Source organism: Schistocerca gregaria, chromosome 3, assembly GCF_023897955.1.
Source record: "Schistocerca gregaria isolate iqSchGreg1 chromosome 3, iqSchGreg1.2, whole genome shotgun sequence".
Taxonomy (NCBI): domain Eukaryota; kingdom Metazoa; phylum Arthropoda; class Insecta; order Orthoptera; family Acrididae; genus Schistocerca; species Schistocerca gregaria.
Genome location: NC_064922.1, coordinates 413,228,662 through 413,243,820, shown reverse-complemented (window position 1 = coordinate 413,243,820; position 15,159 = coordinate 413,228,662). Strand labels below are relative to the sequence as shown.

General features: G+C 40.4%; 1 protein-coding gene across 4 annotated transcripts in view; it reads left to right on the top strand.

Annotated features, from left to right (window-relative positions):
- Positions 1–15,159, top strand: part of LOC126353880 (cyclic GMP-AMP synthase-like receptor) — a 275,603-nt gene that overhangs the window by 76,161 nt on the left and 184,283 nt on the right. For all 4 annotated transcript variants that reach the window (XM_050003085.1, XM_050003083.1, XM_050003084.1 and 1 more), the window contains exon 2: positions 3,375–3,505. In XM_050003085.1, coding sequence (XP_049859042.1) covers positions 3,395–3,505 — 111 coding nt within the window. In that variant the 5' untranslated portion in view covers positions 3,375–3,394. The remainder of the gene's footprint in view (positions 1–3,374; positions 3,506–15,159) is intronic.

Genomic DNA, 15,159 nt, shown 5'->3' with positions numbered 1-15,159 from the left:
CCTATAGCAAGAAAGACAAAGGGACTTGTGATATAATACATGTTGTTTACTAACTAAAATGTTTTCTAAACATGTTGGGTCGGGTTGTTTGGGGAAGGAGACCAGACATCGAGGTCATCGGTCTCATTGGTTAGGGAAGGATGGGTAAGGAAGTCGGCTGTGCCCTTTGAATGGAATCATCCCAGCATTTGCCTGGAGTGATTTAGGGAAATCACGGAAAACCTAAATCAGGATGGCCGGACACGGGATTGAACCATCGTCCTCCCGAATGAGAGCCCAGTGTCTAACCACTGCGCCACCTCGTTTGGTTTCTGAACATGTTGGTCTATATAATAATGACCAATACTAAATTGGCTGACCACGTGTTGGCTTTGTGGACTCCCAGTATCCATTGCTGAGCATACTCTACAGCAAGTCTAAAGGTATGCGAGTGCCTGCAAGATAACATAGACTATTTGAATTTTCCTACCAAGTACTAACATCCCAGAGCTGTGGAGATGGGAACTTACACTCCAACATATCCTTGCATATGAGCACCCTTTTGGGCTAAACCTCCATTAACATACAATTGCCCCTTTTATTTTAAATATTTACTTTATAATTTTTATTAATTTATATAATTTTCAATTATTTTTGTTCTCCTTTTTATATTCATCCCTCTCTGCACCCCATTCTCCCTTTTTCCACCTCTCCTTTATTCCTCAATGTATCCTCCTCCTGCCTCTGTACTGAAAGTATCCCAGTGCTTGCCACTGCACTGTCTTTAATGTACTACTCTGTAATGCTTCTCCCTATTCATGTTTGTCTTACTGATTAATCTGCTGTTAACGATGAGGTCATCAGATACAGAGCACATGTTCAAATTGGAAAGCAAATACAATGTTTAATTGATGTAGGAAAATCACAGAAAATCTAAATTTATATGACCAGACAAGAATTTGACCCAGTCCTTTTATTCTCATAAAACGTGCTAACTGTAATTCTTGGGTCTACTTTACCTGCCTCTCCTTTCTGACCTTCCCCAACCTATATCTCTTCACCACCTGAGGAAGAAAATAACAGTTGCAAAAGCTAGGATAGCTTTTTGTTTTATGTGTCTATCAGCAGTACATTTTGCCATCTGATGACAAGAGATAGCCAGTCACTATGTCTCAAAATTTTGTATGTTGCCAGGTTTATTACTGAATTACAGCACTCTAAAGATCCATTCAATGTAGTACTCATTTAGATCCATTGCTTTGGTTTTTATCTCTCACATTATGCATGTAGCCATTTCTTCTTTTTCTGTGACTTACAAACAATGTTTATAAGCATAGCTAATTTGTAGACATATGTTTAAGTTTTCCAGTGTCCTGTAGTATTATGAGAAGTTCATGTTTCTTAACTGACGAGATTCTTATGTTTTGACAGAAAAGTCCAAATGTATTATGATTGTTACCTTTAGTAGTGTGTGCTGCTGTTTTTAATTTCTCCACTGAGTGTTGCAACCATACCTGTAGTTTATTCAACACTTCTCTCTATCAGAAACAAATGAAAACATTACACATAGGTCATGCCGTGTGTGATGCGACCATATGAGGGAGGGGGAGTGGAATATCAGTCATTCCCATACATAATTGCCCCACTATGGTGAGCGAGTCTTGAACTTCTGCATTTGCACATTCAACAGAAAGTTTACCCACGTAGTTCAAAGAGTGACATGTTAGTGTGACAAGCACAACTTCTGCACTACCAAAGCTAGCCATATCTCCATCCCAGTAGGTTGCTTAAAAATATTGTTTGTGAAAAAATATAACTTGGCCATTTCTTACTTCTATGTGGTAGTTTTCACATTTGTCCTTTGTGGAAACGTTTTTGCCAACACATTATTTAGTGATAACTGTCAACAGAGAGTTACCTGTATACAACTTTTTGCTGTTTTATTCAGTCAGAAATGACTGACTTATGATTTTTGTATTATGGAAGGTGCATGTGTAAGTGATACACAAATATTACTGAGTTCACTAAATGTTTAGTTACTAAATATTTTTCAACAACAAAATGATGGTTCTCTTATGTAATATAACTGTTAATATCTCAGTGACTGCCAGAGGTTAAGTTAAATTGAAGTACATTGCTGTGGCTGCTTGTGCATATTAATGTATAACTGCGTTGCCCTTCATGAGTGAAGTGCCAAATTGTTGTGTGAATGAATTAATGGAAGGAAGTTCTGCTGTTCCTGTTTGTTCTTATTCAGAATGTCCCTAATATAGTTTGAAAATTTCGTTTTGTGTGACTACTGCTGTTTTTAGCTGCATATAGCATATGATAGCCATACAATGGGTCTGGGATCAATTCCTGTATATGTCAAAGATGTCAGAGATTTTCTCTGCTTGGGGACTGGGCATTGTGTTAACATCATCACCATCTCATCATCATCAATATGCATGTCGCCCAGTGATGTGTCAACTCAAACAACTTGCAACTTGGCAGCTGAACTCTCCAAGGTGGGCGGATTCCTGGCCATCAATGACATATGACCATTTCATTTGTGCTCAGATGGACTGTGCAATGTTACACTGCATACAGTAGTTATTTGTTGGCATGCCAGTATTCTGTAAATTGTTTACCATTTTAGTTTATTTTCTTCTGTAATTACCAAATCTTTTACAGGAGAGACTTCATTCAGTCTTGCTTCCAAGAAATATGTGTTTGTGATTACCAGTTTTTTGGAAGCTGAACATCATAAACATTATCTTATTCAAATTTACAAGACCTTTTGTGCATGCAGCCACACTGTATTATGAGGCGAAATGAATTCGGTTGTTCCATGTGTTTCCAAATTGTTATTCATTTACTAATGTCATATCATCAATGTGAAGTATATTCTATTTATTCTCTGACTGCAAGGTGCATAGAAGAAATAACATTTTGTTAGTCTTATAATAAGGTTTTCTCCCCATCCCTTTTAAGACTGGAACTGGGGAAGAATGACTGATTACATGCTTCTTTGAATGAGCTTTTACTACTGCAAATAGTACGTCATTGATCCTGTTGTATCACTATGTGTTTCATTAATCTTGTGGAATGGGGTTGTTAAACTATTCATTGAACAGTTCAGGCGTAGCCTGATTGCTTTGTGTGATGTGTCATAGCAAGTAATTCCAAAGGAATGGTGAAGTTGAGTAATAGCTTATTTTGTATGATGTCTCAGCAGATTTTTAAGAAACAGAGATTAATCTATGACCTTTGCCTTTATTTTTTTACTGTCTTAATTGTGACATTGCTGTGTGTTTGAACTGGGATGTAATTGGCGATAGGTTTTGTGTGTGTGTTTAAAAGTGATGAGTAGTTGGTAATTTTTATAATGTAATAATTTCTTTCCTTCTGTTTAGGTCATTGATCCATCTCTAGAATGGCCCCTTATAAATACAAGAATTTGGAAGATTCAATACAAAAAATTTTGAAAGGAACTGTGACACTTAGTGATGAAGAAAAGAAGAGATACAATAAATATCTGAAAGAGGTATTATTCCAAAGTGTTTTGCTCTCAATGATTCATTTGTACTATTTCTACTCTCTTGTTCTGATTGTATTATATATAAAATATAAGCTAACAGTAACAAATGGTTCATGTATATCAGTTTACAGTTCTTTCGCATATCTCTGCAGCGTTCCAGTGTAACAGTGGGTTGGTCATCACATCTTAACAGACAGTAAATTAACATTCCTTTCAGTGGAAGCTGACTGCAGCTTGAGACCAATAAAAATGCTGAAATTTGGTTTTTATTCATTGTTAGCAAAGCAGAGATTGAGCTTGAGTGAACAGCCACTCTTCTATAGGGCACTGAACCATAACATAAATCTGTCTTGTCATTCATTATCTGTTATGATAAGTCAGTGAGAATAAATTCTTGTGAAAGATGACACAGCTTCTAACAAGTTAAAAAATCTGTATACATTTTTATATGAACCTATGCATTTTTCAATGTATTGCATCAAAAATGCATGAACACATGACTGTGTGTATTTTGTATTGAACCGGGGGCCTTGGAATGATGGAGAGGCTTTGTCTCCACCGTAGACCGCAGTGGGTCACAACCCCACAACAGGCTACAGCAGTCCACTCAACCCACCACCACCCCACACCGAACCCAGGGTTATTGTGCAGTTCGGCCCCCCAGTAGACCCTTCCTCCCCCCCCCCCCCCCCTCCCCCCTCCCCCAGGAACATCTCACACGAGGTAAGTGTAACTCCAAATGTTTGCTTTGTAGAGTGATTATTGTGTACACTTATGTGAAGACAGTGTTTGTGCAGCAATTGCCGACATAGTGTAGCTGAGGCAGAATGAGGGGAACCAGCCTGAATTTGCCAAGGCAGAAGGAAAACTGCTTTAAAAAGCATCCATAGGCTGGCCGGCACACTGGACCTTGACACTAATCTGCCGGGCAGATTCGTGCCGGTGACCAGCATGCCTTGCCGTTTGGAAAGCAGTGCGTTAGACTGAGCGGCTAGCTTTGCGGGCAAACACATGATAGTTATTATATGTTATAGGAAAAGCCCTATTGCATATTTGTACTGAATGCCACAAGAAATTAATGGTTTGATGTAATATAAACTGATATTGATAGTGTATATGTGAAGTGATAAAGCAATTGATTGTTAAGAACAATAAAAAGAAATCTGAATAAATGGTCAGTTTTTTTAGAATTATAATTTTTTGGGAACCAAAGCGAACATCTTTAAAATCAGAAATTTATATTGACATCAGTTTCATTGTTAGCCTTCCTCTCATATTTATTGTCTCACTTGATGACTTCCATAGGCCTACTTCTAAGTGCCTTTCTTTCCCAACACTTTCCTATTCTTTCAATAGGGGAAAGAACAAAATTTCCAAATTCACATTAATCTTGAAATGTTGTATATTGATGTGTAAGCTTCCCTACCATTGCAATTTGTGGATTGTTTGTTTCATTTGTTGCCATATCCTTAAATCTGTCCAACATAATACACTCCTGGAAATGGAAAAAAGAACACATTGACACCGGTGTGTCAGACCCACCATACTTGCTCTGGACACTGCGAGAGGGCTGTACAAGCAATGATCACATGCACGGCACAGTGGACACACCAGGAACCGCGGTGTTGGCCGTCGAATGGCGCTAGCTGCGCAGCATTTGTGCACCGCCGCCGTCAGTGTCAGCCAGTTTGCCGTGGCATACGGAGCTCCATCACAGTCTTTAACACTGGTAGCGTCCCGCGACAGCGTGGACGTGAACCGTATGTGCAGTTGACGGACTTTGAGCGAGGGCGTATAGTGGGCATGCGGGAGACTGGGTGGACGTACCGCCGAATTGCTCAACACGTGGGGCGTGAGGTCTCCACAGTACATCGATGTTGTCGCCAGTGGTCGGCGGAAGGTGCACGTGTCTGTCGACCTGGGATCGGACCGACCTGGGATCGGACCACAGCGACGCACAGATGCACGCAAAGACCGTAGGATCCTACGCAGTGCCGTAGGGGACCGCACCGCCACTTCCCAGCAAATTAGGGACACTGTTGCTCCTGGGGTATCGGTGAGGACCATTCGCAACCGTCTCCATGAAGCTGGGCTACGGTCCCGCAAACCGTTAGGCCGTCTTCCGCTCACGCCCCAACATCGTGCAGCCCGCCTCCAGTGGTGTCGCGACAGGCGTGAATGGAGGGACAAATGGAGACGTGTCGTCTTCAGCGATGAGAGTCGCTTCTGCCTTGGTGCCAATGATGGTCGTATGCGTGTTTGGTGCCGTGTAGGTGAGCGCCACAATCAGTACTGCATACGACCGAGGCACACAGGGCCAACACCCGGCATCATGGTGTGGGGAGCAATCTCCTACACTGGCCGTACACCTCTGGTGATCATCGAGGGGACACTGAATAATGCACGGTACATCCAAACCGTCATCGAACCCATCGTTCTACCATTCCTAGACCACCAAGGGAACTTGCTGTTGCAACAGGACAATGCACGTCCGCATGTATCCCGTGCCACCCAACGTGCTCTAGAAGGTGTAAGTCAACTACCCTGGCCAGCAAGATCTCCGGATCTGTCCCCCATTGAGCATGTTTGGGACTGGATGAAGCGTCGTCTCACGCGGTCTGCATGTCCAGCACGAATGCTGGTCCAACTGAGGCGCCAGGTGGAAATGGCATGGCAAGCTGTTCCACAGGACTACATCCAGCATCTCTACGATCATCTCCATGGGAGAATAGCAGCCTGCATTGCTGCGAAAGGTGGATATACACTGTACTAGTGCCGACATTGTGCATGCTCTGTTGCCTGTGTCTATGCGCCTATGGTTCTGTCAGTGTGATCATGTGATGTATCTGACCCCAGGAATGTGTCAATAAAGTTTCCCCTTCCTGGGACAATGGATTCACGGTGTTCTTATTTCAATTTCCAGGAGTGTATTTTGGCTTTCAAACTGTAAGCCAAGCCATCTTCAGTTCCAATCTGAACTTCTGAGAAATCATACCTGTCACACCTTACAGATTGCGGAAAGCCCATGGAACATGTGCCAGAAGGTGTCACTGCTGTCCCATAGCAGAATGCATATGCAATGCTACCTGTGTCGAATGAGCAGTATTTCACAATCCAAACAATTGCCATAGTGATACACTGCTCTCTTGTGTTACAGGAATTGTGAGCCAATACGTATTAACGTGCTGTTTGCACACTACTTAAGAGGAATCCATTCTCTCTGTCAATCCTGTTATCTGCTAATATAATCTCTATTGTGTTGTTAATGTCAAAGTCTCAATACCAAGATGTGCTAGCAAATGTATGTCTGTCCTCATATTTTTGCCATGCTTCGTGGGTAAACAGAGCTCAGCCACTTTGGTTTTGTGTACTTTTTGAAACCCCATGTGGTGATAATGTTCCACAAACATGCCTTACACATTGAAATGAGCACCACTGCTAGTGGGTAATGTTTTTCCGAGAGAAGGAGTAGTTACCAAATTGCTTTGAGAAGATAAGGATTTTGTTACTATACCAGTGGATAAAGGTAATGGTATAGTGCTCCTTTAATGTGTATGTTACACTGATGAGCTGAAGCATTACAATCACCTCCAAAATAGCCTGTTGGTCCACCAAGGAAAGCAATAAAACAGTGATTCTGTGTCATGTGGATTCATCAGGTCCTTGGTAGGTTTCTGGAGATATGTGGCACAAGATGTTTATACACTAGTCATGCAATTTCAGTAGGTTACAGATCACTAATTTAGGGGCTCGGGGCTTGTGCCCAGTGGTGTCCCAGGCTTTTTACATTGGATTCAAATCAGACAAATTTGATGGCCAAGGCAACAGAGTGGTGTTTACTGTCATGCTTCTCAAACCACTGTAGCTTGTAGCTTTGCCTTGTGCCGTGGACAGTCATGCTGCTGGAATTTGTTATGCACCTGGGAAGTCCTCAAACTTAAAAGGATGAAGGTGGCCTGCAGCAGTACTCATGCAGTTGTCATGCTGCTTTCAGTTACCACAATAGATCCTCTGGATGCCCAGGGAGATGTCCCCATAGCATAATGCTGCTCTACCAGCCTCCATCCATGGTGCAGTGTATATTTCGAGCAGCCATTTGCCTGGAAGTTGGGATATCAGAATACACCCATTGATCTATTGCAGCAAGAAACATGAGTCATCTGACCAGGAATTACATTTTCATTGATCCTTGGTCTAGTCTTGATGATTCTGAGACTTCTGCCATCGTAATTGATTTGATCATTGGGTCAACATGGTAACAGTTAGGGGTCATCTGCTACGGACCTGTATGTCGAGCAATGTGCACTTAATGGTGCACTCAAAACACTAGTGCCTGCACCAGCATTGTACTCTGTCATCAGATCTATACTGAGTACCAAGTAATCTTCCAATCAACGTTTTGTGCAGAGGTGTAGACATCAAAAACCTTGCCTCCTTGTGGTTTCCTTACCTTGCCATGTGCCTACAACACCACCCTGTGTCATTAAGTTTCACAGTGGGCAGGAGTCAAAATGCTTTCACTCATCAGTGTATGTTAGGAGAATGGTTTGTTTACTTGATAACCCTGGTTACTGAAAATTACTGAGCAATACCGCTGTTAGGATAAGAGCACCTCACTTCTGAAAAAGAGCTTGTTGCCTTAAAACGTGATCAAAAAAATTCATATGGGAGTGACTGTTCCACCAATGTTATATGGCTAAAATCCAAAAACAAGGAGTACCAGTATGTCCCATTTGCAACACTCTGGGTGCAACCACCTAAACCTTTGTGAGTTATTAGTGGTGGTTCTTTGCCCTTTTATCATAAAATATGTTGACCATTTTTACAACTCACTAGAATTTGTATGGTGGCTAAAATCCTTGTTCTTGAGTCTATCAGATCATCTGGTTAGCTTTATCGTTATGTCTCTTTTTATGTGTGTTTCACATGAAGAATTCTTGACCTTAATCAGTGAAAAATTGGATGTGAAAATAATGAAGCTCAGTCTTCATGTGCTGACTTCCATGGCCTTTTAATTTAATGATCAGGTTTTTGAACAGATAAATGGAATGGTTGTCGGGAGTTCTTTATCATCCACAGTTACGAACTTCTTTACAGAAGATTTTTAGGATAGGGTTCTGAGGACAGCAGGTTGGAAACTAAACTTTTTTTTTAGGTACACAGATGACACCTTCATGGTTTGGCCACACGATGCCTCTTTATCAGTTGCAGGAACACTTTAATTCTCTTCATCACAGCATTAAGTTCACAATGGAAGTTCAAACTGATGGAACACTACCTTTCTTTGGGTTTGTTACACACACCAGCTGTTATCTGCTTGCAGTGAGATGCCATGCTATGAATCAGTGCAATGGGATCCGTGAGATGCTAGCTAGAAGAACATGTGTCATCAATGATACTCACGGTTTGTGTAAAAAAAAATAAGCACCTAAAGTCTACACTGAAGCAGAATGATTTCCCTAATAAAGAGATTTGATGCATCTCATAGTTTGGACCCTACCTGAAGCACAGGAAGCGGGATGTAAACCAGTTGCTTTCCTTCTTTGTGCTCTCCAAAACTGGGACAATTTTAAAAAGATTTAACATTAGGATACTTTTCCATACTCCAGCCCAGATTAGGACTTGGCTCGGGCTCTATTGCAGATGATTTGGAACTTAGCACACCTGGCATGTACAAAATTCTATGTTCTTGTAGCAAAGTTTGAAAAGACCAAATTACTTGTGTGGCCTGTAGCAAGTGCATTGTTCAGCAACCAGATAAATGTGCAATGGCCAAACCCTGTTTAACTGAGAGACTTTGGATTAAATGTGAGGGTGCACAGATAGTTGCCGCTGTGTCCTTGTATTAAGACTGTGTCCTTGAGGAGGTGGTAGGGTTATCAGATAAACATTGTGGTCTCAAGCTGTAAAGTAGATATTAGTACCTGTGGGCAGAATGTGTAAGTGAATAGTCACCAGAAACATACTCTAAGTGCCAAACAAAGCTCAGCACAGGCAGCCTATACAGTCCAACAAAAAATATAAAGTTGTCTTCATATGTGTGGGGGCAACATTCTGTATGCAGCAAATTGATGAAAGAAGGAACATTACAGGAACAGTAAAATTTTTTTTTTTTGCAGGATCCGAGGTAGTGATAATTGAAATTTTACACCGAATGACAGTGAGTGGCAGCTGCATAAACAGGGTAAACAACTGTGTTTGAGATCAGTGTGACACTGTGTAGTGTTCTTAGATCTAAGAACAATTGTAAAATTTGTTATGGCATAGGATGTTCTACACTTGAATAGACTGGGCTCTAAAACTTGTAGTAATGTTTTATGAAGACATGTGAAATTATAATTATTAAAATAAGAGAAACTATTGTTTATTGAAAAGGGAGAAAATTTGAATGTGTGTGTGGGAGTAATGGTAACATTAAAGGATTCAGAATATATTTATTTATTTATTTTGCCATCCATGGACATTTTAAAATGTATGGATGTTGTCAGTTTGTGTACATTCATGTAATTTATACAGTTTGTTGTTACATGTAGTTAAACATTGTGACATACAAGTTATTTACAATCATTTTTGCTCCTTATCAAAATGTTTCATATAGTTAAATATTGTGAAACAAAAGTTATTTACAGTCATTTTGTACTCAGGAATTGACTTATAGAGTAAAAGCAGTGTTCCTGCATAAAAAATTTAATATTATTCCTAAAGCGGTACATGTTATCTGTTTCTTTTATTTTCTGCAGCCGTTTATTATACAGTTTTACACCTTCATACCAGAAGCTATGTCTTATGAACATTGCTATTTGTGCTATAATTTTCTATATTTTTCTTGATGTACACTATGGTTTGGAATATAAATTCACAAGGAACAGTTAGAATTTCTAACATTTTGAAAATTTCTCTGCAGTGGGCCTGCTTACTGATTTTCGTTATAATTCTTACTGCTCTCTTTTGCATTTTAAATACTGTTTGTAAATTCTGAGCACAGTTTCCCCGGAAAATAATACCATAACTGATTGTTGAATGAACATAACTAAAGTATACAGTACTCAAACATTCATTACTGCATGGGATACAAGGACTGTGAGTGCATAACATGTTGTGGATATCTTTTTTGAGAGTTTCACAGCATGTTCATTCCACTTTATTTGGCTGTCAATGTGCAACCCTAAGAATTTTGTTGTAGGTACATCATCTATGGAGATGTTATCTAGTTGTAAATTTAAGGGACTCTTGTTTTCTGTTCATTCTAAAGCATATTGTATTTGTTTTCTTTATGTTGAGAGTTACTTTGTTTTCTTGAGACCATTTGTGAACATCTCTCAGCACGTCAGTAGAATTTTCCAGCATTTGTGCTGGTGTCTTACAGGTGATACCTATGTTGCTGTCATCAGTAAACAATATCTTCTCTCCATGAGAAATCATTCATATACACTAGAAACAATACTGGGCCCAGTACACTTCCTTGAGGAGCCCCAATAGTGATATATTGTGGATCAGATATATGTTTCTCAATGTACTTTGATCCACTGGAGACATGTGTGATCTCTACTGACTGTACTTTGTTTTATGGATATAAACAAAACCATTTGAGAACCACTCCCCTTACTTCAACTGCCTCTAACTTATGTGACAGCTTCTGGTGGTCATCTGTATCAAATTCCATAGACAAGTCTAGGAAAAGGCCAGTTACATAGCTCTTCTCATCTAGTGCTTCTAAAACTGTTTTTCTAAATTATGCTATCGCAGATTCTGTACCTCCACCGGGCCTGAAACCATGCTGGTCATTGCAGAGGAGGTTGAATTTACTTAGATAGCTCATAAGCCTGTTAAGAAAAATTGTAGGGCAAGAGCATAGAGGTGGCTTCAGGAGGAGCATTTTAAGGAAAGAAATAGAATTCAGCACCTACATTGAGGGAAAAGGACCTAATATGCTGATACGTGTTGAATTCTGGCTAGCATGGGATATTATGGACAGGAAGTTTTGTAGAGGATGACATGGATTCAGAAGTGATAGAGGGACCAGATGTGGTGGGATATTTGTTTTAGTGCATGAAACATGTACGTGCCAACAGACATTTGGTGATAAAGGCAATGAAATCTTTGAGGTATGGATCAACACTTGTAGAGGGGAAAGTCAGGTGTAGCAGAATGTGTAAAGTGGGAAACAGAGTGAAATTGTAGGTGAGAAATTGTTGGATTGTGGGTACTTGGCTGAAAAGAAGGTTAGAAGTGAAATTATAGGGTGAGACCTAAAGATGCAAAGATGCCAGAACTACACTGGGAAGGAAAGGTGGACTCACTTGTATATAATGAACTTCTAGCAAACAAGATGAGGTAGGAAGGGGGCTATGAACAGTTTGTTAAAGGAAATACATGGGATGATAATTAACCAAATGTTTTTTCTGATAAAACTTGGTGGAATATAGCAAAAAAAAAGTATGTAATGTAATGAAGATCATAAGTGACCATTAGGCTGTCGCAGGTGATGTATGCCTGGAGAGCACGAAAAAGTTGTTTCCATATATCACAAAGCAAATGTGGGAGAAATAGAAAAGTATTTATTTGAGATATTCAATCAGTGACTAAATATAGGAAAAGACATGAACTCAGTGCCATCAGATCTGAAGTACATTGTACTGGAATGCAAAGAAAAGCATTTTCCATGAAAAGTCATAAAGCAATCATCAGACACAGTTTATTTCACTAGGGCAGTGAGAATAATAAAAAGGAATGTGAGAATGTAGCAGTATAAGATCAGGAAGGGAAAGGATAGCATGACTTTCTGGAAGCCCTAAAGAAAGAGTTAAATCAAGTTAAGAGAGAAGCAAAGAAAAATTATCTGGAGTAGCTGATTGTAGCATGGTAGGTTTGCCAAGAGAAATGAAGAATGTTTGGATATTTAAGAGGCCATGACGGAACACAAAGGATAGTTTCAAATATTCAAGCGTGAACAAAATACTGCCAAAGGGTGAAGAAAAAGCAGACTATCTAACCAGGAATAGTGTAGTATAGTGGGTAAATGTAGGGAAGGGCAGGAACAAGGGAAGGATGTGATCAGAGGGTTCATGTTTAATAACAGGCAAATATAAATATACATCTACATCTACATTTACATTTACATTTACATTTATACTCCGCAAGCCACCAAATGGTGTGTGGCGGAGGGCACTTTACGTGCCACTGTCATTACCTCCCTTTTCTGTTCCAGTCGCGTATGGTTCGCGGGAAGAATGACTGTCTGAAAGCCTCCGTGCACCCTTCGAATCTCTCTAATTTTACATTCGTGATCTCCTCGAGAGGTATAAGTAGGGGGAAGCAATATATTCGATACCTCATCCAGAAAAGCACCCTCTCGAAACCTGGCAAGCAAGTTACACCGCGATGCAGAGCGCCTCTCTTGCAGGGTCTGTCACTTGAGTTTGCTGAACATCTGCGTAACGCTACAACAGTTACCAAATAACCCTGTGACGAAACGCGCTGCTCTTCTTTGGATCTTGTCTATCTCCTCCATCAACCCAATCTGGTACAGATCTCACACTGATGAGCAATACTCAAGTATAGGTCGAACGAGTGTTCTGTAAGCCACCTCCTTTGTTGATGGACTACATTTTCTAAGGACTCTCCCAATGAATCTCAACCTGGTACCCGCCTTACCAACAATTAATTTTATGTGATCATTCCACTTCAAATTGTTGTGCACGCATACTCCCAGATATTTTACAGAAGTAACTGCTACCAGGTTTTGTTCCGCTATGATATAATCATACAATAAATGATCCTTCTTTCTATATATTCGCAATACATTACATTTATCTATGTTAAGGGTCAATTGCCACTCCCTGCACCAAGTGCCTATCCGCTGCAGATCTTCCTGCATTTTGCTACAATTTTCTAATGCTGCAACTTCTCTGTATACTACAGCATCATCCGCGAAAAGCCGCACGGAACTTCCAACACTATCTGCTAGGTCATTGATATATATTGTGAAAAGCAATGGTCCGATAATACTCCCCTGTGCCACGCCAGAGGTTACTTTGTCTGTAGACGTCTCTCCATTGAGAACAACATGCTGTGTTCTGTTTGCTAAAAACTCTTCAATCCAGCCACACAGCTGGTCTGATATTCCGAGCTCTCTTACATTGTTTATCAGGCGACAGTGCGGAACTGTATCAAATGTCTTCCGAAGTCAAGGAAAATGTCATCTACCTGGGAGCCTGTACCTAATATTTTCTGCGTCTCATGAACAAATAAATCGAGTTGGGTCTCACACGATCGCTGTTTCCGGAATCCATGGTGATTCCTACAGTGTAGATTCTGGGTTTCCAGAAATGACATGATACGCGAGCAAAAACCATGTTCTAAAATTCTACAACAGATCGATGTCAGAGATATAGGCCTATAGTTTTGCGCATCTGCTCGATGACCCTTCTTGAAGACTGGGACTACCTGTGCTCTTTTCCTCTAGAGACTTGCGGTAGACGGCTGTTAGAAGGGTGGCAAGTTCTTTTGCGTACTCTGTGTAGAATCGAAATGGTATCCCGTCAGGTCCAGTGGACTTTCCTCTGTTGAGTGATTCCAGTTGCTTTTCTATTCCTTGGTCGCTTATTTCGAAGTCAGCCATTTTTTCGTTCGTGCGAGGATTTAGAGAAGGAACTGCCGTGCGGTCTTCCTCTGTGAAATAGCTTTCGAAAAAGGTGTTTAGTATTTCAGCTTTACACGTATCATCCTCTGTTTCAATGCCATCATCATCCCGGAGTGTCTGGATATGCTGTTTCGGGCCACTTACTGATTTAACGTAAGACCAGAACTTCCTAGGATTTTCTGTCAAGTTGGTACATTGAATTTTACTTTCTAATTCACTGAACGCTTCACGCATAGCCCTCCTTACGCTAACTTTGACATTGTTTAGCTTCTGTTTGTCTGAGAGGTTTTGGCTGCGTTTAAACTTGGAGTGAAGCTCTCTCTGCTTTCGCAGTAGTTTCCTAAATTTGTTGTTGAACCACGGTGGGTTTTTCCCGTCCCTCACAGTTTTACTCGGCACGTACCTGTCTAAAACACATTTTACAATTGCCTTGAACTTTTTCCATAAACACTCAACATTGTCAGTGCCGGAACAGAAATTTTCGTTTTGATCTGTTAGGTAGTCTGAAATCTGACTTCTATTACTCTTGCTAAACAGATAAACCTTCCTCCCTTTTTTATATTCCTATTAACTTCCATATTCAGGGATGCTGCAATGGCCTTATGATCACTGATTCCCTGTTCTGCAGTTACAGAGTAAAAAAGTTCGGGTCTGTTTGTTATCAGTAGGTCCAAGATGTTATCTCCACGAGTCGGTTCCCTGTTTAATTGCTCGAGGTAATTTTCGGATAGTGAATTCAGTATAATGTCACTCGATGCTCTGTCCCTACCACCCGTCCTAAACATCTGAGTGTCCCAGTCTATATCTGGTAAATTAAAATCTCCACCTAAGACTATAACATGCTGAGAAAATTTATGTGAAGTGTATTCCAAATTTTCTCTCAGTTGTTCTGTCACTAATGCTACTGAGTCAGGAGGTCGGTAAAAGGAGCCAACTATTAACCTAACTCGGTTGTTGAGTGTAACCTCCACTCATAATAATTCAGAGGAACTATCCACTTCTACTTCATTACAGAATA